The sequence below is a fragment of the Trematomus bernacchii genome, unplaced genomic scaffold, assembly GCF_902827165.1.
Source record: "Trematomus bernacchii unplaced genomic scaffold, fTreBer1.1, whole genome shotgun sequence".
Classification (NCBI taxonomy): domain Eukaryota; kingdom Metazoa; phylum Chordata; class Actinopteri; order Perciformes; family Nototheniidae; genus Trematomus; species Trematomus bernacchii.
This window is the reverse complement of record NW_022987313.1, coordinates 10,387,299-10,414,126: the sequence shown is the minus strand read 5'-3', so window position 1 is coordinate 10,414,126 and position 26,828 is coordinate 10,387,299. Positions and strand designations below refer to the sequence as shown.

Here is a 26,828-nt window from a genome sequence, read left to right as displayed (position 1 = left end):
TAAAAGCACAAACACTTGCTGCTGCTGCTGGAGCTCCACACAGTGCAGAACTTTGTGAGCAAAACAGTGCAGAACACAGAGAGCCATTAGTCTGTGAATCCAAATCAGTTTCAGTGGCTAGATAAAGCCTGTCCACATTTCTCTGTAGATGTTCCCTAAAAGCCTATTCCCTCAGCCAATAACAGTTTTGTTCTTGTAACTTCTTAATGAAAGTGACAAAGTGAATTTGTCCCGCTCCTGACTCCAGAGACAAACTGGTCAGGCAGATTGGGTCTCTCCTCCCTCGCCCTCCCTCCCTCTCCCTCCTGCTCTGGGTGGAATATTCCCAGACGTTACAGCATTCCTGTGCAGCACACACAACAAGGTCATTGTTTACTGCAGAACAACCTGTAACACTGCCTGGCCCGCACTCCATAGAGACACTTGCCAGCGACCCTGTTGCCATGGTAACGCCCCCTGATGTCTCCCTGCTCTCCGCTGCCGAGGCAGGAGCTGTCACAGACTGTGCTCCTCTGTGGAGCCAGACAGAGTTCAGCACGGACAGGTGGGGCCTCAATAAAAAGGTTTATGGAAGTATAGAAAAACAAACATTTTCTTTCATGTTTGTCCAGGTGTGAGGGAGTAAATATTCTCACGCTAGCTATGACGGCCTGGTGCTGATGGTCAGAGGCAGGTTTGGTCTGACTGATGAAAATACGACAGGTATATGTTCCTGTGAGGCAGCCTGAAGCATTGTGGGATAGCGTGCTCATGACAGCTCTGGCTCTGTGCGGGTCAGGCGAGGCATCCAGGGCAGCAGCCGGGCTGTGGCCCCCCTGGTGCCCCACAACAGCTGTAGCCAATGTGCTCCTTTTCTTTTTTTTTTCAGGGGCGGAAGCTCACGTTTCCTGAGGCGCTGCCAGCCTATCACTCCACCTCCTCACCCCCAACCAGAAAATTCCAAATGGAGGCTAAAAACAACGATACGGCAACTGTGTCAACATGGACACCCTTCTCCCGGAAAACATTTTTACAGCAACAGGCGAGGGGCTAGCGCAAACACTCATGTACTTACTCACCCACACACACACACACACACACACACACTCACACACACGGCCAACCCCTCACAATGCAATATCGGGTTACACGGCCCACTGCAACACTTGTCATACCTGCACGCAATAGGGAGAAGCCACACCCCCCCACACAGCAAATATGAGCAGGCTGCCCTGCCACGGCACACTCATTAACTGGAAGACTTCAGCTGGAGATTAGACAGGCATTTTGGGACAGCTGCTTTTTCCACATGCTTCTCATACACTGATGTCCAACAACACACGTGTGTGTGTGGAATTTCAAAATGATCTCACTTTGTTTTTGTTTATTTAGTAACACTATAGCCAGGTAAAATATTGAATGTGAAGTATTTCCCTCCATCGGGCTTCAGAGTCTTTGAAGCTGTTAAGTCTTAAGTGACCTAAAAGGTTACCTCATGTTTGTTTTTCCTTTAATTTATCATCCATCTGTACGGGCCTACACTAGGTTGACTTTGTTGCAGGTAAGGGTGAAGTCAATATTTCAGGTGGACTGAATCCGTGCAGTGGTTACCTCGGGTGCCAGGTATTCTGGCGTCCCACAGAACGTTTTCATGGTGGCGCCATCTGTGATTCCCTCCTTACACAGGCCGAAATCTGTGATCTTTATGTGTCCGTCTTTGTCCAGCATAAGGTTTTCCAGCTGAGGGGGGACAGGAAAAAGACAGATGTTAGCATCACTGTAAAATGAGTCACTGTTAAGGACAGAATAAAGCCAATCATTCAGGGAGGTGATGGGAATATTATTTATTGAATGTATAATAATTCAGGCATCTGTGTTTGTGAAGTTTCGGTCATATAATTGTGCAAGTATTTCATGAAATCCTGAACATTTGGAAAAAGTTCAATCTAAAATAAATGAATGAGCTACATTTATGCAAGATGACATAAACAAATTAGCACCAGCAGCTTTGATGACATTTGGTTGCTGCCTACCACCAAAGTACATAATTAGCTTTTTCTCCCTTTTTTTAAAAAATAATAATGAATGAATTACCAAATCCTTGTGTACAATGTAGTGTTTATATCTTTTGCTTATTTTTATCCCTCGTTTTAAAAAAGGCATTCTAGCTAAGCGTCGGCATGAAACAATGATTGCGAGCATGTCACAAATGTATTTTCAAAAAACTATAGAAACTAAATAATATAATAGTTTATTTAATGAATCTATCTCTTTTAACATGCCTACACAAACATGTATTTAAAAAAAATTCCCTCAAACACAGGTGGATGGAAATGTAGCCGGTGATTGCATGTAGAGGTAGATTGACCTTAAGGCTGTAAGGTTGTGCATCATGCAGTGTCATGACATGAGGCTGCATGGCCTTTTAATATCAGTGTGTCCTCCCTCTGTCTCCCTCTGTCTCCCTTCCTTCTCCCTCTCTCCCTCTCTCTCAGTTAAAGTCACCTGGCAGCTGTAGCTCACACGTGGCCAGCAGCGCCTGGCCAGAGTCAGCACATCCTCCAATCCTGCTACCCTGGCATTTTCAGGAGAACCCTAGCAGGCTGGGAGCCTGCCTCATAAACCCAAGGGAGAGGGGGGGGAGGGAGAGAGTGCTGTGCTGTGCTGTGCTGACCTGGCTGGTATAGTTTTATCAGCTGGAAGTAGCATGGCTACAAATGCACACTGCAACACCGATAACCCCCCACAGCACATCTAAACCCAAACATGTCCTATCAGTCTGCAGCATCCACTTCTGATCCCATCTGAGGAGTTTTCTGCAGCTTTTGAATGCAGAAAATAAAAATGCGTCCTTTTGAAATCATTTTCTCTCATTTACCTAAACCTGCTATGCTGCCAGTGTACAAAATGACATTAATCAGGCACACAAATCACCCACTGAGAGCGCTGTGCGCATGCTATAACGGGATGCAGTGTGTGCAGAGAGGACTGGTGGTTATTTCTGTCTAGCTGCAGTAAGCGTATGGACTGAGCCTCCCTCCAGCTGCAGTGAGGTCTGTAGACTGATCTGGGGGAGGCAGATCAATAAGCCCTGTCCACTGCCACTGCTCTCTATGGAGGCAAACCCTATTTATATCCTGCCAGGGGAGAAATGAAGGGAAGGAGGGGAGAGGGAGAAAGAGGAAGACAGAAGAGAGGCTGACAGCGAGGATGAGAGAGAGTGAGGATGTGTCTCACACCTACCTTAAGATCTCGATACACCACGTTTCTCTCAGCATGCAGGTAGTCCAGCGCCGACACAATCTCTGCACCGTAGAATCGCGCCCGCTCCTCTGAGAATACACGATCCCTTGACAGGTGGAAGAAAAGCTGATTGACAGAAGAGAAGACAAGAGAAAGATGGTTAGTCCAGGAAAAATAGGAACAGTAAAACGTATTCTGATTAAACTACAGGTGCAGATTTACTGATAGCTCAAATGGTTTACCTCGCCGCCGTTCGCATACTCCATGACGAAGCACAAGCGGTCATGTGTCTGGAAGGAGTATTTCAGTCCCTGCAGACAGAGAACGAAAACGCTTAAAGCAGAACTTGGTGATGTTTCCAGCAAAGTCAAGAGGAAGCTGACATTTGAACAGCTGATTGTAACATCTAACATAAATACACACGTTGCAGCTTTGAACCTTACATTCACATTTTTTTTTTAACTCAAATGTCTAACAGGATGAGAGAAACTACAGCATAGTGCATTTAGTGCGTCGAACCTTTTCAACAACTGTTGTGTGGCAAACATTGATCCCATTCATTGCATGAGCACATCACATTATATGTTGCCTCCTACCGACACTTAAATCAAATTGGAGGAGCTTTCACTACAGCCCACCTCAGACTTACAGAAAAGGGTTAACTGATAACAACAAAAAAAGGAACGTTCAGTGTTGGTATAAAAGGCCTGGCTCGTCTGCAGCCTTTGTAAGAAAACTCTTCAAAACATTCCTGTTGAAACTGCCCCTTTATCTGAAAGGATGCTGCTGGGTTGGATTGAAGAGGCTCCCGAGGATCTCTGCGAGTTAAAATAAGGTTTGGTTTAGGTATATGGAGGGGCTCCTTACTGTCAAGAACGGATGCTTTGAATTCTGGAGGACTCTGTTCTCTGTGAGTGTGTGCGCCACTTCATCCTGAAAAAAAAAAGCAACAAAGACTGTTTGTGCAACTCTCACAATGGCTTACCATTTAGGTATCAGTCATTGCTCCACTGCTCTCCCCCCAGTGTATGTCCTCCTCTTTTACTTGCTCATTGGCATCCACTCACTTTTGCTACGATCACCTCCTTCTTCAGGATCTTCATGGCGTAGTAGCGTCCTGTGGCCTTCTCCTTTACCAGGATAACTTTGCCAAAAGTGCCTTTTCCCAGGAGTTTGAGGTATTCAAAGTCGTGCATAGTCTGGAGAGCCAAAGGAGAGAAAGTGGCGTTTGGTTACGAACAGAAGCATTAACAAACTCGTGCTCTAACTATCCAGGGCACACAGTCCCACTGACAACAACACGGAAGCATTTCAGGCATGATTTCACCCACTGTGCAATTTCCCCTTCTCTAATGGTTTGGCCTATATGTGGTTGTGTCTGAGTTAACCTCTGACCTTGGCCCTAAGGAGAATGTTGAAAATTGTTGTGTGGGGGACATACAATCCCGTGGCCTCGGACCTTTATGTCATGACACACGTGGGGGTTGTGAAACCTGGTGGACATACTATCTGGTGCTAAGCCACCCATGGCTGATGTTAGGAAAGTAAAAAAGAAGCTGGGGAGAGGCGGAGGAAAGTGGGCTGAAGTACAAATAAGGCAGAGTTCGTGGAAGAGTAACGGTCATCTTGGGATACCAGCGGGGTGGGGAGGAATACAAGTGGGTTGAATTCATGTTAATAGAAACTGATGTGTTTCTATGTGGGGACAGCAGAGCTACACAGCAGGGTCAAACGGGCCGTACCACTTTCTGTCTGGGTTTGGTCAGGTAGACCTCCATGTCCATGGGGTCCGGAGAGAGGTCTATCATCTCCTCCTCTTGTTTCTGGAGGCCTTCAGCCACTGCTTGGATGGCTTTAGTCCATTCTTCCCTGAGGGACAAACAGGCAGCAGAAAGATAACATCAGCCCATTTACCATCATGCAAGCCAAGCAGCCCAATCATGTCATTGTCTTCTTATCAACAGGAAGGTAACTGTGAGTCCTGCCAATAGCCAGGGAACCTTGTGAGAGAGCATAATAATGATTAAATGTGTTGGTTTGCTTCTAGATGTTAGAAAAACAAAGCCGTTAAACTGTTTTCTAGCAACAGGGGCCAGTTCTCTGCATGTAAATGATTTGTGTTTTACTGCTTGGTGAGCGGAGAGATGTGTGCTTCTCGCTTGCCTCTCCTCGGGGGTCTCCACGTGGAAGGTGCGCTCGATGACAGTGGTCCACTGCAGGCAGCGGATGATGAATGTGTTGGGCTTGGGCCGTTCCGTCTTCATCAGCTGGCACTCTGACCGCAGACAGGGAGGGAGGGAGCCGGGGAGGAGGGCCGGTGTGGAGGGGAGCAGAGGAGAGACAGACCCACAGTTATAGCCATTTATCTTTATCGCCACCCTAACACACACTGTCGCTCAATTTGGAGAAGAACAGGTGCACTTTGGTGGAGGGAAACAACTTCGATCCTTAACTTGTCAGCCCCTTTAAAACAAAACGTTTGCCAATAAGGCTGGGCATAACATCGATGCTTGGTAAAAATCATTAAACAAGATCAGATATCATTTTGGATTTTGTAATCATTGCATTAGTGTAGTCTTTCCCTGGTGATAAACGCTGCATTACAGTAAAGTGATGTCATGTTCTAAACTTACCAGACACTCTCTGTTATATGCCTTAGTTAGTCATTAAATTAATATAACTGATGAATGAGTTATCAAAAATCACATTGTGTAAATATTTTGTAAATGTACTAATATGTAACCCTTTCATATTTTACACTGTTATTGATCTATTAGATCCAAAATAATTCGTTGATTTTTTCCATATCGCCCAGCCTTTTTGCTATAGTTTAGGCTTTGATGGAGCAAACCCAGAATGAATACATTAAAGTTCTAGAACAATTCTGCGATAGTACACTTTTTTAATTTTTTTAAATGATTCTGTGTTTTTTGTTTGGACTATAAGTGTATATACAACTATTTTCATTATTGATTCATCTGCCATTTATTTTCCTGTTTAATTGATGGTTTGTTTGTCTATATTATAGAAAACCCTGAAAATGGTGACTTCTTGCGTTCAAGTTCTTGTGCTCTCCAAACATTGCAGAAACCAAAGAATATAATTTTAACCTGAACAAAATAAAAAGGGAAGCTGAAATCAGAAACTGATGTCATGTTTGAACAGACAAATCTTTCATAACTTGCCAACGATTTCTTAAAAAAGCAGCTCAACACATACTTTCCCTCCGTTTCGCTCAATTATCTCACTTTTTAGGCAAATTATTGTCTTGTAAGCGGTTTGCAAAACAATTACTCACAACAGTCTAATAACTGAATTCTAAGATTTCCATCTGCACCTCCTTCACATTAACATCTGTTCCCAAATGAAACATGTCAGCAAATATGTCAAAACGTGACACAAAATGGCCTCTGTCTGATAGATGGAGGACAGGGGAGTGGACCACCACTGAGATCCAACATGGCTCCATCAGGCTGAGTATGTAATCCAGCTGCAGCAGCCCCGTCAGCAGCGCCGCACCATGTGTCCTCTGTGGCTGGGTCGCCGTGGTGACAAAAAACAAAGCTACCGCTGATGGAGACAGAGCCTCAGAGCGGCGCCCAGATAAATACTCAAAATCAGGCGGCTAATAGCCATGATAACTCAAGAGTGTCGGGGAGGAAACATTTAGTTAAACAAACAGTATGCTGTCTAATTGCTGTGTTCAGTCATCTGCTCAGCTTATCACAGCAACTTTCTCCGATGTGAAGATGGAGAGGGCTCGGCTGCTCTGGGCATTTTTTCTTTTTTGTCGCCGTTTTTATAAAAACTAAGGATTTGTGAGAGACACACACAGAGAGGAGGAATGGCATCTGATGTATTAACGTCAGGAGTCAGACATCTTGCACACACGCTCGCTTGGTTTGCCCTGGAGCGACACCCCAATTGAAAGAAAGTTGCAGTGAAGCCGTTAACATCATACAGCCTAACGTGCTAATGTCTCTGTTCACAACCAAGGAGTGGTGTAATGTATTGAAGTACATTTACTCGAGTACTATACTTCAGTGTGATTTTGAGGTACTTCTTTTTATTCCATTTTATGCTACTTTATAATTCTACTCCACTACATTTTAGAAGCTAATATTTTACTTTTGACTTTACTGCATTTATTTGCCAAGATTAGTTACTTAACAGATTTAGATGATAGGTTTATACAAAATATAATTAAACTAATACATAAACTATGATACATAATTATAGTTTAAGATATCAAGAAGCAGTATATAAAGTTATTAAATTAACTGCACCTTTACCAGCTGTGATGAACATATTAATGCATCAATAATAATAATAATCCAGTAATCTCATATATTTCTGAAATTACATTAAGCCAAATAGGTACTTTTAGTTTTTGTATTACTATGTTATGCCAATACTTTTGTACTTTTACTAAAGTAAGATTTTGAATGCAGGACTTTTACTTGTAAACACGTATTTTTCCTTCTCACTTTCATTTTACATCACAGGCACTTGGGCACAATTTATTTGGGGTGTTTTGTTCCGTTAATAATTACTTTTCAGAGTTGGATAGAGAAGCATGCAAACATATATGTTACAAAAATGCAAGTAAAAACAAGAAAGCAGCAAACAAAAGAAGGGTAAAACCCAGCTGCCAAGAAACGGAGGGAAAAAAATGCAGTGGTTTCTCTGAAGCAGATACTCACGTGCGACAGAGAAGTTATTTAAGGGGGTTTCCAGCTGGTCAACATCTTGCGGTCGCTCTTTGTAGCCAATGAATGTACCATCACTCTTCAGGAGAAAATACCTCGGCCTCCAGGTCTTGATGTATTCTCCTGATATGAAAAAATAGATTGAAATTGTTATAAGAGACGAGATCAAATCCAAGTGTGACAAAGCAATAGTGTTTTTCAGAAACATCACATTCTTTCGCATGTTGTTAACATTGTAGTTTCATGATTAATGACAGCACAGGGATGTCCTTTCTTTTTCTGTTTTAAATCAAAGAGGTGCAACCCGTTTCCTGGAAGTAATTACTATGCTGTTCACTAGTGTCCCCTGAAAAAATGACCACCTTGTCACCGTTTTTCTTTGAGTGTAGGTCAGCTGCAGGACAAATGGTGGTTTGAGTAGGAGTCAGGACCCTTTCCTCAGCCCTGTCTGTCCCCTTTACAGCGATAACTTGCAATGTAGACTCTCTCAGGGAACATTTAAACGGTCCAAAAACGTGCTCTATCCTCCGATCATTTCCTTTAACTGGCACGGTAAAATATGGGTGTTTTGACTTGTTAAAAAAGTCTAATTAGTCAACCTGAGACAAAAGAAGAACCTCCCAGTTATTGTCTTGTACCCTTAGGAGTGCTCCACTGATTTAGCACTGTACTCCCAGAACACTGTTGGCCTTTAGATGGCAAGTTTAAAACAAGAAGGAAAGTTTGAAACAAGTATCAAAATCAAATACACCACACCCAGGGACATCTTTGTATTCCACACATTGTTCTTTATTGTCAAAACTTTGGACCTAATTTACCCAAAATGCAAGTTGACTTTCAACAGATCAGTTGGAAATGTGGGTGTTTTTACTTGTAGCCCTAACAAACACCGCCTCAAATAGACTTTTGACGCGGTCCCAACGTTTTTACAGAACTATTTCCATAGAATATCAAGCAGTACTCCCTAAAACATGTAAAAACGACAGTCTGTGAAATTCCCCTTTCCGTTTATAATTTTTTAGGGATGAATTTTAGTTAATCGTTATAGACCACAACCACTCTCAACCACTGTCTCTTCCCTATCAATCATTTTGTAACACAAGCATCCACAAAGCCTCCATTTGATTTTCAAATAAAACTTTCCACAATTTCAATTTTTTGGACAACACCCATAACCTCAAGCCATGCATGTGCATCCCATTCACTTAGACACACTAGCATCACACAAATGAATCTCTGGTAGGCAGACAAAACTCAATTTATTCCGGTGATGCTTCAGGAAATGTCGTGCCAGATGTTGTGCAGACGGGGGAAAAAAATAGCTTACATACTATAACAAGGCAGTGGCACAAAGTGGAGAGGGAGTTGAATATTTATACAGGAAAAGTGTAATTTATTTTTAATTACGGAGCCGCATATTAACCCCATGCAGAGCCGTAGCAAGCTGTCCTTAATTGCCCCATTTCCTCTAACACAGAAGTGTGTGTGTCTGTAAGGGAGAGGTAGGAGATCTGTCAATATGAGCTTCTGTTACCCTCCTTCAAAGCCACACATGATGACATATCATGTGTGAGATGGTACAGATCAAAACAGCAGCCTAAAGTGTCTCCTCTGATTAGTGTACATCCTTAGAAAATATCTAAAAGGAAAAGACAACAAGTCACAACACCGGCTGAACATCACTTTCAAGAGTTGCCACTTTTGACACCTCAAAATGATGGACTATCTCTTAAAAAAAGTAGAAAGTGATGACATGAGCGGCAAACTCTAATAGGGCTAGGGTTGCAAAATTCTGCAAATATTCAAGTTGGAACTTTCCATGGCGATCGATGGTGAATTTATGGGGAATAACGGGAGTAAAATAGAAATATGGGGATTATTCGCTCAGGCCTGTATGCAGATAGAAACACACGTTTTACCATATCATAGGAAGACAACATTAATTTAATCTGCCAAATAAATACATGAATATAATCAATCAGTCCTTCAGCTCAGACAGTCCAGTACTATGAGATGCACATGTGATGGAAGGATGTGCTTTCAGAGGGTAGTCATTATACGGAAACACCGTTTAATTGGATTCTGGCAAATGATCGGCTGAATGCAGTATAGGTTACAAATCAATGACAAGCAGTTCCAAGTGGATATACTGTTCACTTAAACAGGTACCGTGTATTTCACTCGGAATAAAACAAAAATACATTCACTTTAATAGTAAAATCTACATTTTAATATTAATAATGTTCTTAAATTCAAGAATACCCAAGCTGAACTCCCCTTAGAATTTCACCGTACTCTTTAGGACCCCTTGCAACCATTAATTGGACATTTTCCAAATGGCTTTTCTCTGTCAGCGTAAAAGGTGTAGAGGAAAGGGAAAGCACGCTTTAGAAGAGCACAGTCATTCTAGTCGACCACATACAGCAGGATGAAGCCTTGTAAAGCAGGCAACTTCCAGCAGAGCATCACACCATCAACCCCAAAACAAACATCCATGTGTAAAAACACCTGATTTACTGCCGCTGGCAAGTTGGTGGCGGCAATCACCACAGCCGAGGAAAACATCTGCCCCAGAGCACAACGTACTTTACGTGTTAAATCCACAGCAGATGTCCCATATGTTATTATTACATTTTTCATCATGGCATAGGAGAAGTTTTTTTTATCTTGTTTCTGCAGAGTAGGCGTTTTCACGGCAAACACAGCTCATTTAGAAATTAGCTTTACTTCAGGTTGCCATTCTTGCCGCCTCCCAATAAAGCCACTCTTACTACATGTATCGTCCTAATTAGAATACACACCGGCAAAAGTCTGTTCGGTGATGGATTTCACTCGTGTCTGTTTGAATGCGACACAATTACAGGGTCGTTTGTCTGTTTTAAACTGCAGGCCTCACCAATCAACTTCCACATCAGTCACCCACGCATGCACGCAGGTCTCCAGAGAATCCTCCTGCAGAGTGTTATCTATCACAGTCCTTCAGGAGAAACAGACTACCTTACTTCAGCATAAAATCTAAATATTCAAAGCGCAGAAGAGGTGCAATTTAAGATTGCACGTAGCCATGTTAGTATCATCTGCGAGGTAAACCAATAGCCAGATCAACATAGAAATAATTTGTGGCCAGAAAGTCCCCTGAGCCTTCAGCACCGATCCATGTTTGCCTCAGATGGGCCCCAGCTGGCGCCCTGTTCTGTGGTCAGTTTTGGCTGACCCATATCCCCCAGCCATAGTCCATGCCAGCCCACAGTGAGGACAGCATGTGCACAATGCAGAGGCAGCATAATGAGACCCCTACCTGACACCAGACGAAGGTACATCTCAATGTTGGGACTTTTAGTTTAGAAGTTTTTGGTTTGGCAGCAGGAATGCAGCAAACCACTTCCAGCTGAGTGATGACCTTATAGCATTCGGATCCTGATGGGCAGAGACAGGTGTTTATGTGTACGCATTCATGTGCTTGTGTGCAAATACATTTGTCTGTGTACACCGCTCCGTGAGTGAGCAGCGAAAGGTATTTGTATTTAACAGATTACAACAACATCCAGTTTGGAAGGCTCTGAGCTTCTCCTGCCAGCTTCAGTGACGCACAGCACCCACCAGAAGTAGCATGGGTGGTCATACGTGACGCAGCAGCGCATGGCACGGTGTGTGTCAGCTCCACATTCTCCCACACTGAGGTGGCCTCGGTCACATGGGTGTCGGGAAAGATGACAATGTCAGCTTACCATTCTCAGTCACTAGAGTCTCTAAACAACTTACTGCAATATTTAGGACATTATGACAAGTCTGCATGGTCACTGGGGAAAGGCAACACAAAACAAAGAAAAGATCATCAAGCTTGTGGTGCAAGGAATGTAAAACTCCAGATCATATCCCTTCATGGGATTAAGAAAACAGCCAATATGATAATGCAAATCACACTTTTCTCAGGTGGATGTAAATAAATGACTTGTGTGAGACTTTTGTTATCTTTTTCTACACACATGTTTCAAAGATGGTCACAGAGATGTGAAGTACCTCCACATCTGCATTGCACACCCTTACTTAGCACAGGCTCTTTCTAGACAGGAGGACACGGCAACTTCGTCGTCTGTGACCACAAATTGTGTCACATGACAACAGTGGAAGCGGCTATATCCGGCTGTTTGTGTGTGTCTGTGCGTGTGACTCCACCACTCTGCAACGCAACACCCCCCGCAAACAGTCTGCCCTCAGAGCATAAACAACAAAGATGACCCTTGTCAGCTTCCTATTTACACCCATTTCCCCTTCTACTTTAATTCAGTTCTACTTTCCACACTGTGGCCTTTGTTCAGTGCCGACATGACGAGAAAGTGAAACTGACAGCTGTTGGGAGAGTAAATGTGGAAACACTGTTATATTCTGTAATATACACCAACATATTAATTAAAGACCAATCTGCTGTCAATACTCAAAATGACTTGACCTCAATGCTCTGCAGATTACATCCTGTGTACAGTGAGAGACACGGCGCAGACAGAAGACAATGGACCTCGTAACAACACAGGAGAGCCTTCTGCTTTTAAGTCAGCTCTTCATCACTGATGTAAACTAAACCCTTTTGATGTCAACATGTTCTCCAAAACAGGAAACTGGCCAACAGACAGACTGACCACAACCTAGATAAGATCAACCTTCTTCATGTGTAAGGTCTCACTGTAACTGAGACACACTTTAATGTGAGGAAATCCACTAAATGAAGTGGTAATAAAAGTCAAGTGTGACAGCAGACATGTGGCTGAACTCCGCCAAATTAGGGGAAGGGTTTTTGACACCAGATGAAAGATGAGAGAACTAGAGGGGATGAGAAAGCTACGCAGTGTGCAAAGAGTTGTGCTGAGCGGAGTGGTAGTGAGACAGATCACTACATATGTTCCCCACATATGTAGGACTGTGAGTGAGGGGGGTGAGCTCAAGTGAAGTGTGTATGAGCCATGCGTACGTGTGTGTGTGCATGGGAGGAGCTGTCAGGGCCTGATAGAGTGTCTTTACATGACAAGCAGCTGCTGAGGTCTGGGATGCGCGCTGGGCAAAGTGGAAAATAATGAACGGAGAACCGCTGCCAAACACAACAGAATTCATCTTTATTTGCCAACTGCTGCATGGCCTCGTGTGTGGACAGCTCCAGCCTGCCACCGCCACACCCTCTATACACCAAACACACACACGCAACAAGGTAGGGCCACAGCTGTAGATGGTGGAGCATCGTATTCGAGGCTTATGCATGCGTCTATGCATTTTAGTTTGTGAGCTGAAAAATGACCCCTACATAGTTTACCTTGAAAGCAAGGACATCTCATAAACATCTTTTAAAATCTAACCATAGTGAATCATTATATTCCAGATGTTGAAATAATCACAAGATTGGTTGCAACTGAACACATTTAAAAGAGTTTCCCCTGATTTGAGGATCTGCAAGGAAAACGCACTCACTGGGATTATAATTCATGGTTTCTTGCAGCTCCGTAGACATTTGCAAGTCAACTTTGCTTTTGAGAGGCCTTAACAGTAAGGGATGGCCAGGCAGGCTCATTCAGGGGTCAATAAATAAAAGGAAAACATGTGGAAGGCTTTAGACAGAAGGGGGAGAGAAAGAGTGACAGGGGTTAGTGGCTGTTTCCGAGGAGCGTCCTGGTCTGCCGTCTCTAAGTGACACTGACAGGAATGTTGAAGTCCCAGCTGCTGTGGCTTGTTGGCTTTTAATAAGACACATCATGCAGCATTCATCGTGCGGCCCCCAAAAGGAGAGGCCGCAGTGTTCTAACAATGTGTCCAAAACTAACAGCTCTGTTGCACGTCATCCGCTTCTCTCCCCTGCTCTCCATTACTTTGGAAGGTTTTTTAACACACACACACACACACACACACACACACACACACACACACACACACACACACACACACACACACACACACACACACACACACACACACACACACACACACACACACACACACACACACACACACACACCACACACACACACACACACACACACACACACACACACACACACACACACACACACACAACACACACACACACACACACACACACACACACACACACATCACACACACACACACACACACACACACACACACACACACACACACACACACACACACACACACACACACACACACACACACACACACACACACACACACACACACACACACACACACACACACACACACACACACACACACACAAGACACACACAGACAGAGAGAGAGAGAGGGTCGGACAAAATGCTCCTCAGTGCCCACACCCAGTGGTTGGACTTCCTGAGGGGGCTGCTGTTGGGTTTTGTCCCCGTCTGGCCATTCATGGCTTGGGGATGGGAGGAAGAGAGCCAGTGGTAACTGCATGAACTGTGAATGTGTATGTGTTTGAGTGGTGAGAATCGGATGAGAAGGGGGGGGTAGGCGGAGGTTGAGGATTAGGGAATTAGAACTCCAAAGCGAGGGAGGAGGGGGGAAGCGGGCTGCGCCTTTTGTTGGTTTTTCCTCAGCCGCCCCCGCCATCCCTTCGGCCCTTTTCTGCCGGGTTGTGCCTGTAGGCTGCAGCTGCGGCCTGCCACCCTGTGCCCTGCATCTCAATGAGCCACGGGCCGCCTGCTCCAGAGGAGAGGGGGCTCCCTGATGCAGGGGTCACCACTGAGCCCCGGCAACCAGATAACTCCGCCCCACACCATCCGCAGAGCTCCGAGCTGGTCTCCTCGTGCAGCCTGGACACCCATCTACCCATTTGCCCCTCTTGCTATGACCATATAAGGCAGCACCAGGCTCACATGCCATCCCAAACTGTCCAGGAGTTTGGCCTCCCACATTTCCCCCCCCTTCTCTTTATGTCTTCCTGACATCCCCCTCCTCTCGAAACCTCTTTTGTTGGCCCCTCACTCTCCCATGCAGCTGGATGGGGGACTCCATTGCCAGGGCTTTGGCAGCAGCATCAACAGGTTGCGGGGAAGGGCCACCCTGGCCTCCAATGTGGCCCTCTCTGTCTCGTCCCCTTATCCCTCTCTCTTTCTCTCTGTCACCGCGGTTGCCGCTGCTACCCCAACAGGAAAAAAAAGCATGAAGGATGGGGGTGGGGGGTGCGATGGAGGCTGCCCCTCTTTCTCACGCTCGTAAGAAAGCCCTCACTTCTTCTCCGTGGTGAGTGACACCTGCTGATTACCATAGAGACACTGTGGGAAGTTCCCCCCTGCCACACTGGGGCTGAGATTTGCCCCCTCTCCCTGGGTAAACAAGCAGTCCATGGATTAGTTAACTGGGTTACTGCACGGCAAACAAATAAACACACATCATTTAGAGCAAATTACTGCCAATGAACTCTCAATGACCAGTGGAAGATCAAACACCCCCCGGATAACCAGGGATGCTCCAGAGGATCCAGGTAGTATCCAGCTGTGAACAACTGTCAACTTCCTTCTAAAAGAATGATAAACCTTTTTTTTTAATGGCCTCTGAATAACTATTGTATTCTCCAAGTATCACAATAAGCTGATGTGGAGGATATATGGGCATATCTGAGCATACAGTCAAGCCTTAGTGTGGAGACAGCTGAGCATCCCCTTTATCTCCACGTCTCCCCTACCCTCCCCAAACTGGAGAGAGGTGCCAGTGGTGTGATTGATGTCGGAGACTGGGAGCTTTTTCGCTGGTCCATAGCCGCTTCCGCCATGGGTCTGAGTTGTCAGCAGGGTCATTATCCTAGCAACAGGATGGTGGGGCTGTGGGTGAGGAGTGTGCGCTGGAAGTAAGGGAGGACCAAGAAGGGGGTGAGCCGGTTGGGGGGTTAGACAGGGGCAGAGAGAAAAGAGGGGAGTTAAAAGAGACAAGGAGAAGAGGAAGAATGTGGGTGTAAGAAAGGAAGAGAACAAGAGGGAGGACAGAGGGGAGGAAAGGACAGAGACAGAAAGGGGAAGAGGGTAATGGAGATGGAGTGCGCTGCCGAGCAGCACAGTTGTGGCGAGCAGGCGGACTCTGCACAGCAAAGTAAGCACACAGCGGGTTTGGAGGTGCCCCCCCCCCCCCGCCCCCAAGCCTCCTGGTCCCCCCACCATGGCAGCCAGCCTGTGTGCCGACAGCTGCACCCCAGTAATTTACTTCTCTCCACCACATTTAGCAGGAAGACTGCTTCCCATTACCCAGAGCCGGGGGTCCGCGCTGACGGCCAGACACCCGGCCAGAGCGCTGGCTCCCCGGTGTGAGACCCTCTGCCGCTGGACTCCGCCCACAGGGTATCCACTCTGACACCGGCCTGGCACTTCATCCTCCACTGCTGGTGATCAACCGCCTGAGTATTTAAAGTTTAAAGTTGGAGATATCTGTTGTTAAGTTTATTTTTTTAAAGTTATGATTTCTAAATAAGTAAAACCATTAAATGACATGTCGTCACATAATTACACCCCTCAGTTTACTCAGTTTTCCCCCTGAAAAACAATCCCTACACACATTGCCCTTTCTTGAGTGTTTATTTAATATTTATTTTAAGAGGCAAGTGCAATGATACAAAAAACATTAGGGAATAACCAAGCATTTTAAAGAAAAAGACTGTTAAATCTTTACTATCATGCCTTTATCTGAACTCTTTTAAATGATGTTCAGATGTTAAATATTGGTCAGTGTTCACTATATATCTAGATGCAAAGAGAGAATTAAAAATGTTCTTTTTCAGTTTTGTATATCTTATAATAAAAACTTTTGAAGTGTTAAAATGAGAATAATAAATAAACGCGTACTCTGATGAAACGTCGGCTAAATGGAGTTTCTTAAGTAGGTAGAAGCTTTCTGTAGACACTTAATCAGTTATCTAATGTTTAGTGGTTGTCTATCAGTGACAGTGTTCAGAAGACAGAAGCATTTCTCTATTTGTACTTACAACAAATGGAGATATACAAAAGTTTAATAATGAGTAAAACCTTTTTAACTATAATGCAATCGCATTGCTCAAATTGAGTAGTAAAGCACCGCATCATTGTGTATTTGATAAAAGTAGCATTGATGCCATGACATTATCAAAAAGCTGCAATATGACAAACCTTTTTGGACCACTTAGAGAGGACTTGAAACGTGTTTGCTGTGTTTAAAAGCCCCACAAAATAGGTGAAAATATTTGCAAATTGGATAAGCTTGAGTTCTGCAGTACGTAATGTGGGTGTTAGTGTGTGTGTGTGATGCAGCAGTGTGTGGCCCATGACAGCCATAATGAGGGGATGTGTAGGAGCCAGGGCGAGCCCAGCAGCAGAGCTGGCAGCCGGTCAAAGTCCTGAGTCCGTCAGCATTGCAGCATCATGAGACGTTCTTAATCAGGTGGGGCTGCTCCTTTGAAGAGCATTTCACTGTGCAGGAAACACCACATTCCCTTACTGACATCACTAACACAGAGAGGAAACTCAAACAAATGTGGAAAGCGCTGGCTGAAATGTCCCATGCCTGTTCTCCAGATGCACAACGCACAGATATCAAAGATGAAAAACTGTTTTCATCTACACAGACTACTGTGTCTGGTGTTTCACAAAAGTCATGCATGCTTTCCACCCCCCCCCCCCTCTCTCTCAGTCCCACTCTGAGTCTCATGCACTTTGCTGGACCACCAACAAGGTCTCGCTTGGAGGAGCAGCTCATGGGTGTCCTTCAGCCGCATGACCAGCATAGGAGCCAATCAGCTGATGAGCTCCGAACTGAACGGCGAGAGGGTCTCTGTGGCATGTCACACACACAACATCCATCGCTCTCCTGAGGCCGCTCGGGTCACTGAGCAATGCTCTGGGAACATCACAAAGATGCTGCTCAACTTCTGTCTCCCTCTCTCTCCCTTTATGTTTCCCCCGTTATCTCTACTGGTGTGCCCTCTGCCTCCCCTCCCTCCCCTGAGCCGGAGCCAGCTGAGCGTGCTACCCAAATCCAACAGTTGTTGTGGCCTTCGTTAGCCTAACGAAGGGGCCGGCTCTTTATACTTGTCAGAGAGCAAATGAGTCAAACAAACAAGGGCCAGGGAAGAGAAGAGGACAAGCGAGCGCTGTTCTGTTGAGCTTCACTGGGTTCTTGGCCGCAGCACTTCCCTGGAAACTAGGGAACCCACAATCTGCCTCTTTGATGTCTGATGATGCTCTGCTTTGATGGAAACTTTGGAAAAACACACTTGCAAAAAGAAATAACATGCTGCTTGGTCTCTGTGGCCGCTAGAGGCCGTAGGCACATTCAAAGTGTGTGGGTGCACTCTGTGAAGAACCTACAAGAGAAATACCATTTGGGGACGCATAACAACTGGTTATGATAGTAACAACAAAGTTACAGTGTTTTCGAAAGCCTGTACTTGGGATGCGGTCGGAGCATAAGGGCACCGGGGTAACGTCCTGCTTGCAGTATACCTTCTGAATAAATATGCTTCACACTGTCCATATATTCATACTCATTTGCATATGCATGTCCAGGCATAAGTACACACTCCTCCCATCCTACAGCTGCTTTGTCTTGCATTCCAAAAGTGTCCTTCTAAAACAGACAACCAGGACAGTCACAACAACACATCCTGCACAGCGTCCACAAGGCTTAAGGAGAAAGTATGAAGGTGTGTCCTTCAGAATGAGATCATTTCACCGAGTGAGCACAGAGCACTCCAAGGCTGAGATTCTGCAGCTCTCATGAGAGATTAGCTCTACCGGGGGGGTTAACACTATGGCACAATGCTCGCTCTACTCCCAATCAGGAGCCTCCACACGGTTAACACACACACACGCTGACCACGACTAATCAGACAGGACCCAAAGAGCGAGACTGAGTGACATGTTCAGCTGACGTGCTCTGTGCATGTGACTGGCCCAGTATGAAATCCATTGATCATGTAGCTTCATTTAATAGGAGTTACTGTAAGAAAACACGTTAACTGTATCTCCTCTTACACCAATGTGGTTTGAGCGTGTCTATGGAACACACACAAAATGCTGCGGCAAATATGGAGGGCTATCTTTTGTAAAACATTAAATTGATGTTTTGAGTGCACACATGGGAGTAATGAGCATGCTGAACACACTTGGAAGCGGTATAAGCCGTTTATTATTACGCCCACATGGAGTTGTGAGTCACTTGGGTGGCGCCACCGCACAAAAAAGCTCCACTCAAGGTGCAAACTGGGATGATAGCGGCTAGGTGGGGGTTGAGGTGATGGACAGAGAGACAGGGGGCTACTGCAGGTTCACCTTCTGTGCCGTGGCTCTGGGGCAAAGACTACGTGACAGTGACGCGACACTAAAAGCCTTCCTGTCAAGGAGGCAGGTGGACGCCCTCCAATCAAAACACAGAGGCTCTGGGTGACATTTCACAGGACACAGCTGCTGGGCTGCGACAGCATGCCAGCTCACTATTCCTGAAGGGTTGTTTGTTTAGTGTGTTCATGTGTGTGTAACTACCTGAAGGGTGTCACGGCTACAACTGTGTGTGTGTGTGTGTGTGTGTGTGTGTGTGTGTGTGTGTGTGTGTGTGTGTGTGTGTGTGTGTGTGTGTGTGTGTAGCTCCTCATTTCACATCTCCCATTCTTATCAGCACTGATGAATGTTTGGAAAGATTTACCTGTGCCAGTTTTCTGTTGCACAAATAATAATATGAAGAAAAAGGAACTAAAACCCGGAAAGAGTATACAAATGTACAAAATGAATGACACGACACCTTTATCGGTCATGCCTAGCTAAAGTAAATGTACATGTTCCCTTCCAAAGAAGGAACTTTCTTGTTGTTGTTTATTCCTACAGATAGACTCAAAAACACAACCTGCACCTAAAGCATCGAGACACCAAATATGAGCTACAATAGATTGTGGTTTGGATTTAAAAAATCTAACTTGAAGAACTATTTTTTGTAAACATTGATATTCTAAGAGAAACACTAAAAGCGCCTAACATTTCCCTCTCTGGACGCACCAGGGTGTGTCTGACTGAGACCAACTGAGCCGAACCAGGCTGACCCTTTCCTAAAACAGCAGCCTGTTCTGCTCTTAGCCCAAGCCTTGAGGAGGGGGAGTGTGGGCTAAATCACCACAGCAGCACACTGTTCCCCCCCACCCAAGAGTCCCAGGAACTCTCCGAGTGACCTGCCACCATCACCCTATCCCCTGAGTCAGAGTCTTGGTTTCCCCTTTTCCAGTAAAAGCCTGGTTCTTTGGCACTGGGCCCAGGAGCCTTCAGTGGTTTTGGAGAAGTTCCTTATCCTATTTTGCCCCTGGTGGTGGTGGAGCAGGCTCTGTGAGGCGGCTGCAGTTTGAAGGCAGAGAGAGTATGCACACATAAAGCTGCTCAAAGCCAGCAGGTATGCGAGGAATGCCTCTTCGTCCAAACAACAGGACTCACGACCGACACAGAGCCGTGCCACACCACACAGCACTGTCAGAGTAAAGGGGGCCCGCTGGGGCCTCAGCCACTGGAAGGCTCTGTACAGTAGATCTGGATTACAGCCTGTTTAAATAAAGTCACCCAGTGATCAATCACCTTGCACCAATGTCATTGGTTCAGCACTGAAGAACTCAGATAATGCATCTGCGAATAGTGTACTACATTAAACTCTTGCAAATCTAGAATGAAGGTAATGTGATTTGTGATATTTTAACCATTAGGGAAAAAATCTAATTGTTCAAAAACTACACCATTTATGCCCCAACACACTGACGGCCCGTCCACACGGCGGCGTGCGTTGAAGCTTCAACGCTTCTGCCCATTCACTTTGAATGGGGTGACGTCACACTTTGCCGAACTGCATTGTGGGAGCGTCGCTTCGCTTCAAAAGTTGAGCAATGTTCAACTTTTGAAGCTTCGACGGAAGCGTCAGCCAATCAAATCATATGCCAGTATAAGCTCTAGCCAATCAAACCGCGTGCTTGTATGTCCGGGGCGGGAGATTCATGTGATTGGTTGTTGGTCAAGCTTCAACGCACGCCGCCGTGTGGACGCTGCGTAAGACGTTTATGAGTACAGGGAAACTGCCATGTGCATGTATTCCATGAAAGCCGTTTTAATGCATTAACATGTATCAACAAGGGATTTTTTTTAATGTGCATAACTAACATATTTGATGGTCTTTGCATAGTTTGTGTTCTTTGCCGGCTTGGTTAAGCTGCAAGGTTGCACAGTTGGTTTTGTACATGAGGTGATGGTGACTATACAATATCTTTTTGAACTGAAAAGAAACCATAGCCCATAGATAATTAGGTAAATGTTCTTATTTAATTCTGGTAACAAACACATTTGAGGTGCCATACAAAGTGATATTAAATGAAAGTCAAAGAATAGATGTATCTGTGCATTTACCTCTTTTATGCAGCCATCCCTCCTTGACAATCACCACATTGGTCATGTTGGTGGGCAGGGTGGAGGATCCAGGTTTCCCACAGGGAGAGACACAGCTTTGTTTCCCAAGTTTTCTTCACAGGGCTCTTTGCTGGAGCCTGGAGACGAGGTCCTGGGGTTTACAGCCGCCTTCTCAATGGTGGTTACCTATTAGTCAAAAAAAAAAAAGAGTAAAAACGAGCCGCATTTCGAGGTGAACGTTTTTTTCTGTCGTCTGAATATTAACCCTCAGGTCAACATAGTAGAAGAGAGGCAATGAGTTTGAGAGGATCCTTGTGTTTTATGACCCAGTTAGGGAAGATATGCTAAAAGCACAGCACAGTCCCTTTCTCACGTGGAACCTGCAACATTGCAAGGTTCAAATATCTGTGTATGGTTTTTGGCATTCACAATGAAGTCTCCCCCCTACTGGAAAATTCCATGCTGTTCTCACACAAATATTCCCTTTTTTTTTTTTTCAACAGTGAGTCAGAAAATAATAGCATGAAACAATTCTGAACCCAGGCTGACTGAATGAAGGGTTTTCAAACTTATTTTGAAGTTGCGTAAACAGTTGACCTTGATGGTTTAGCCCATGGTATACCAAAATGATTGTCCAAAAGATCTAAAGGCTCTCTTGTTAAACAGTTTGAGGAGTATTATGATTTAGTTTTTGCCGAGCATACTGTAGGATGTGAATTTCCGAGGGGGATAGCAGGGATTATTATCCCACTTGCAGATTAGCATTTTGGCTAAAAAACATACAACAGTGCAGTCCCTGTGCTCCGTTGCCTACCACAAAAAAAGTCAGCATGAATATGGAAGGGGCCTTATGAACATTTCTTTAATAAACATTTTTGTTCACTTTGAATAGTTATCACCAAATAAAACAGAAACAACCAGAGAAATTAAAGTACTCAACGACAGTCAATAAATATTAAAAAATAAAATACATTTTTTTCACATCTCCCATTACTTGTTATGTACTCATTTAAATTATTTTGTAACTGAAGTAATCTAGATATAGATACTGTGAAATAAATGTTAAATCAATTATAGATTTTATGTCTTGCAGTAGAGTACTAAATCAGAAAATTGCTTAATCAGTGTGACATTATCCAACCTGATGTGTTTGTTTAAAGCCCAACAACACACTTAAGATTCAAATGTCATATCACATGCTGAAGGATGCAAAACATATGATCCACAACTCCACCACAGCTACTAATTTTACTTTGAAATGAGATGGTTTTGTTTACTGTAAGCTGTTTTTTTTACACTTTTTTGTGAAGTCAACACAACTGAGATCAAAAGATTCAGTGGCTATTGAATCAATAAAATAGCCATGTTGTGAGATAAAGGTTCAATAAATCTATGAGTGTTGTTTAGTTTGTTTGCACCTGACCTGTGGTTGAAGCAGTACAGAAATGTAAATTAGTCCAGATAGGATAAACTGCCAGGCTGATGTTTACAACGCGGGGCAACTATTCACACAGACATCTGACATGAGTACAAAAATGCAGACACTTTTACAGTTAAATGTGTGAAAAGGGTCTCAGAAAGATGTACGAGTAAAGTGCAGCCTAAAAACTGAATGTAGCTAAAAGATCAAGCCACAACAATAATCTTACCATGTATGATAAGACAGGATAAGACGTCACTGACAGATAAACCAAATACAGCTGAATTCCATCACAGCCTTATCGGTTATTCATAATCAGCACATACTGAAAAAACCTGGAGGCTATCACAACCAAAACACTTGACCTTTTGATTCATTCAGTGCTTTTTATTATTATTATATAAAGATAGCTTTGAACGCAGGGAAGAAGCCAAAGAATGATCAATTGCCATGCTTGTTCACACAAATGTCACATACCGCACCAGGCAATCTCTGACCATCAACTGAAATCAATTTGCTGCTGCTGCTGCTCCGTCGGTAAGGCCATCAAAAGAGAGCTCTGTTTGAGTGGCCTCATCCAGCTCACTAGTGGGGACATCAACAGGAAGTGGATGTGACTATTGACAGACTACGAGTCATATCAGTAGAGCCCCAGGCTTGAACACATCTGTCAGTGAATGTGCGATCAACACGCCTTTTACTGCCATTCTGCCCGCTTCCATCAATGAGCAGAAGTGAGTTTGTGGAAGCACAGTTTATTTTTGCTCAGTGTTTTTGTTTATTGCACTTGGGGTTTCGGTGTTTGTGTCACACAGTGGATGCTGGGAGGATCTTGGAGAGGAAAAAGCACAGTGAGTGCTATTCAAACGAGGGATCACACAAACCGTTGGATCTCTCCAGCATCTTAGTGTGTACTCTGTGACACAGGCACGCACACATTATATACACATTTGGATACATCACACAAACAAACTTGAACGCACACACCGCAGCCAAAAAAGCAACACATGCACAAGACCGGCTCTGGAGCCACAACAGAGCGCTGCTGTTTTAATGGGAGCGGACCTGTTGCTACTGCGGCCTATGTGGAAAAGCTGGGCTGCTGCCAGCGCTGCAGCCAGCAGCCACTGAATGAACCCAGTACCCTGACAGCGGGTCACATGGTCCTCAGGCCTCTGGGCCACAGCCTGCCTGCCTACGCTGCTGTCAGGGCAGCTTTCAATCATTCATCTTTCTGGCTCTGGCACCAGGGGCCATCCCATTCAATGCAAATCAGTCTCCTGCTGCAGAGATGCCACACACTGAGCCTGTCACTGAGCCACAGAGGACAGTCCCATGTGTTTATGGCAGGAAGCAGAAAATCAGGCCGACATCACCACACTACTTCCTTCATCACAGATCGATAGATACAAGTCTGTTTTTGCTCCTTTTTATACCACCGCTTGGGTATACAAGGGTCTGATTTACAAAGATAACATATTGAAACAACAATATGAGAATATGCTCACCTGCTGCTGGAAAACAGTCCCTGAAGCTACACTTCGTTTGTGTTCAAATGTCACAATAGGACCGGTACTACTGTGAACTACTACACAGTGCACAGTTCCTCTATCAAGTTCCCTTAAAACATATCACTAGTGATAAGAATATTGTGGGTAGGTATAGCTGACTACAAAACCACAGCTACTGTAATCTTGAAAGCTGAATAGACCCACTGTTTTAATCCTGTGATGACGTGAGAAGGAACCCCCTTACAGTACGAATCATGCTGAAAATGAATTGTTCTTTGTGCTGTTCAGACAAGCTTTGAAATGAATTCATGATAGATCACAAAGCTAGATTTATTCAAATATATACCAAGCGTAACATAACACTCAGGATAAGTCCAGGTGTCTTTGGTTTGTCTCAAATCAAATCTCCTGGTTTTTTAATGTGAGTAACTATTATTAACAAGATGAATAAAGCTAAAAGTATGTTAGGCTGCAGTGTTCTGACACAGAGTACCGTCATGTGATGCTGATGGTGGGCTACCATCATTAGAAGCATATCCTTCTCAGTGACATTACATTTAGACTCCTGTGGTAAAGGCAGGGGGACGAGCACAATAAGTTTGCCTGTGTACAGGGGAAACATTTCAAACAACATTCCTCAGATTCTGCATGCAACTGGTGGCACATTTGCGTCAAAAGGGCTGTGAGGGGATTGGGTGGGAGGTGACTGGTATTTTCTAAATAGAACAGGGAGAGCCAAGGAGTCACTGGATGCATCATTACGCCAGCTTGTTGCGTCTTCACCGGTCACATGCCAAGTCCCCCTGCGTACTCACACTGGACAGACATGGTCTCATGACTGGTAAAAACATTTTGACACTAAAGGCATTTTGGGTACAACATGCCCGGGGACAATGTTCTGTTTCCAGACTGTACATGTATGAGTATCCTCTGGGAGCCAAACAGACAGTAACATCAGTGAAGGAAGTTCAAGTTGGACATTAAAGTGTTACAGGTTGCATGTCACTTACTTCTGACACTCAGATGAAACATTTTCATTATGACTCCAATAACATCAGTAGGCTTCACATACATTTGAGAAAAAAAAAATATTGAAGAATGATCCTGTATTTAAAATATGGTTTAGTAAAGAAAGGCATTACTCTCATCAATGTAGGTGGGATGATAACAGTGAGAACAGTATAACCTATCACCAAAACAGCTACCCACATGCAGTTAGCAATTGTACTGATTACAAGGGAGGGAAGTAGAAATATACCTCTATTATACCTTTACTTTATGACTTCCCTGCTGTAAAAACTGTGGAACTAAAAAGGTCCTTGGGCTCCATTTTGAGAACCACTACAAGGTGGCATCTAGTCACAACAAATATGTACAACTTTGAATCACTGAACGTGAATGCAACAATGTTACAACAGAAACAGCAACAAGCTAGCAAAGCTAACGACTCACTGGAATTACTGCCTGGCCATAAATTCCCCACTCAAACACGTAAACAAACGCGGTGGTAGTTCATAACAATGAATGAGCAGCTCTCTTGTTGAGCTCATTTGTTTTCATTTGCCTCCTGGGCCATAAAGTACAAGCGAAAACAACTTTCTAGCAGAGGTGAAGCGTTTAAAGTAACATGACAGTAGATATTTTGGCCTGAGGGCTGTGTCTCAGAAGTGGTCATTGTCAAAAAATGAATGGTTAACTCTGCACATAGACTCGCGGTTGTTTGTAGAAAAATAACAACGCATTATTTACAACAGGACGTGTATAAGACCTTGACTTTACAGCTACATAACTTGTACGGCGAAGTCAGGAAAGTACCTCATTTCAGGTTTGCATTTAGCGATAGAAAGGATATGGGGCCTAGCAGGGCAGCTTGGGTGAGAATAACCGCATCCCATGTAAGTACAATGGGGACCTACCCTGTCTAGCTGTCGACCTCTTGTAGTTAACCATGCGAAGGAAACGCGGACATTTACCTGGACAGGAATTCAACAATGTGTCCGTCTCATTATAGTGAGCTGTTTCGGCGGTGTATTAAGTTGATAAGTCCTTCAACAATCTGGACAAAAGTGCTCTCATTTACTCCGTTTCTTTGCCTTTCTTCCACTACACCTCCCAAACGCGCTGTCTGCAATGCCTCTGTGGCAGCCCGTCTCCCGGGTCCTAGAGCCTACCGCTTTATGGGTCCCACTCACAGGAGGAGTGGTGGGCTGTCAGCCGTCCCATTGAAAAAACCCTGCAGTGTTTCTGTAGGGGGATTATTAGGGGCTGCATGGCCCTGCTGAACTCTCCGTTGTTTTATCTGGGCCAGTGGTTTCCAAAATAGGGTCCGGGGATCTACAGAAGCCCCTGGCCATGTTTCCAGAGGATCCTCAGTACAATGAAGGATGTCTGTTACTTCCTGAAACAATCTTCTAATTATAATAATCTAATTTTGTTAGTAGATTTTTTACAGAAAGATAAAAGGTTGTTTAAATTAATTTCAAATCTGCTATCTGATTACTTCCTTAAATTAATATGTAACATTCCAGAATATTTGTAATTGAAAAAATCTTCAATTTCCCAAGGCCCAAGATGGCAAAGTCTTTTTATAATATTCATTATTATAAAACCCAAAAATATAGACTTTACAAAC

The 26,828-nt window shown here is 44.3% G+C and overlaps 1 protein-coding gene across 4 annotated transcripts in view; it reads right to left on the bottom strand.

Annotated features, from left to right (window-relative positions):
* Positions 1 to 26,409, bottom strand: part of akt1 (v-akt murine thymoma viral oncogene homolog 1) — a 30,756-nt gene extending 4,347 nt beyond the window's left edge. Inside the window, exons 1-10 of one of the 4 annotated variants that reach the window (XM_034114361.1) lie at positions 26,170 to 26,409; positions 21,266 to 21,451; positions 7,926 to 8,054; positions 5,386 to 5,497; positions 4,965 to 5,091; positions 4,290 to 4,421; positions 4,090 to 4,155; positions 3,465 to 3,533; positions 3,223 to 3,348; positions 1,591 to 1,719 (exon numbers count right to left, since the gene is read on the bottom strand). In XM_034114361.1, coding sequence (XP_033970252.1) covers positions 1,591 to 1,719; positions 3,223 to 3,348; positions 3,465 to 3,533; positions 4,090 to 4,155; positions 4,290 to 4,421; positions 4,965 to 5,091; positions 5,386 to 5,497; positions 7,926 to 8,054; positions 21,266 to 21,311 — 936 coding nt within the window. In that variant the 5' untranslated portion in view covers positions 21,312 to 21,451; positions 26,170 to 26,409. Of the gene's footprint in view, positions 1 to 1,590; positions 1,720 to 3,222; positions 3,349 to 3,464; positions 3,534 to 4,089; positions 4,156 to 4,289; positions 4,422 to 4,964; positions 5,092 to 5,385; positions 5,498 to 7,925; positions 8,055 to 21,265; positions 21,452 to 23,162; positions 23,253 to 24,193; positions 24,246 to 26,112 lie in introns of those variants that run through there. The other 3 variants (XM_034115159.1, XM_034116571.1, XM_034115778.1) reach the window with 3 other exon arrangements.
* Positions 26,410 to 26,828: the final 419 nt, after the last annotated feature.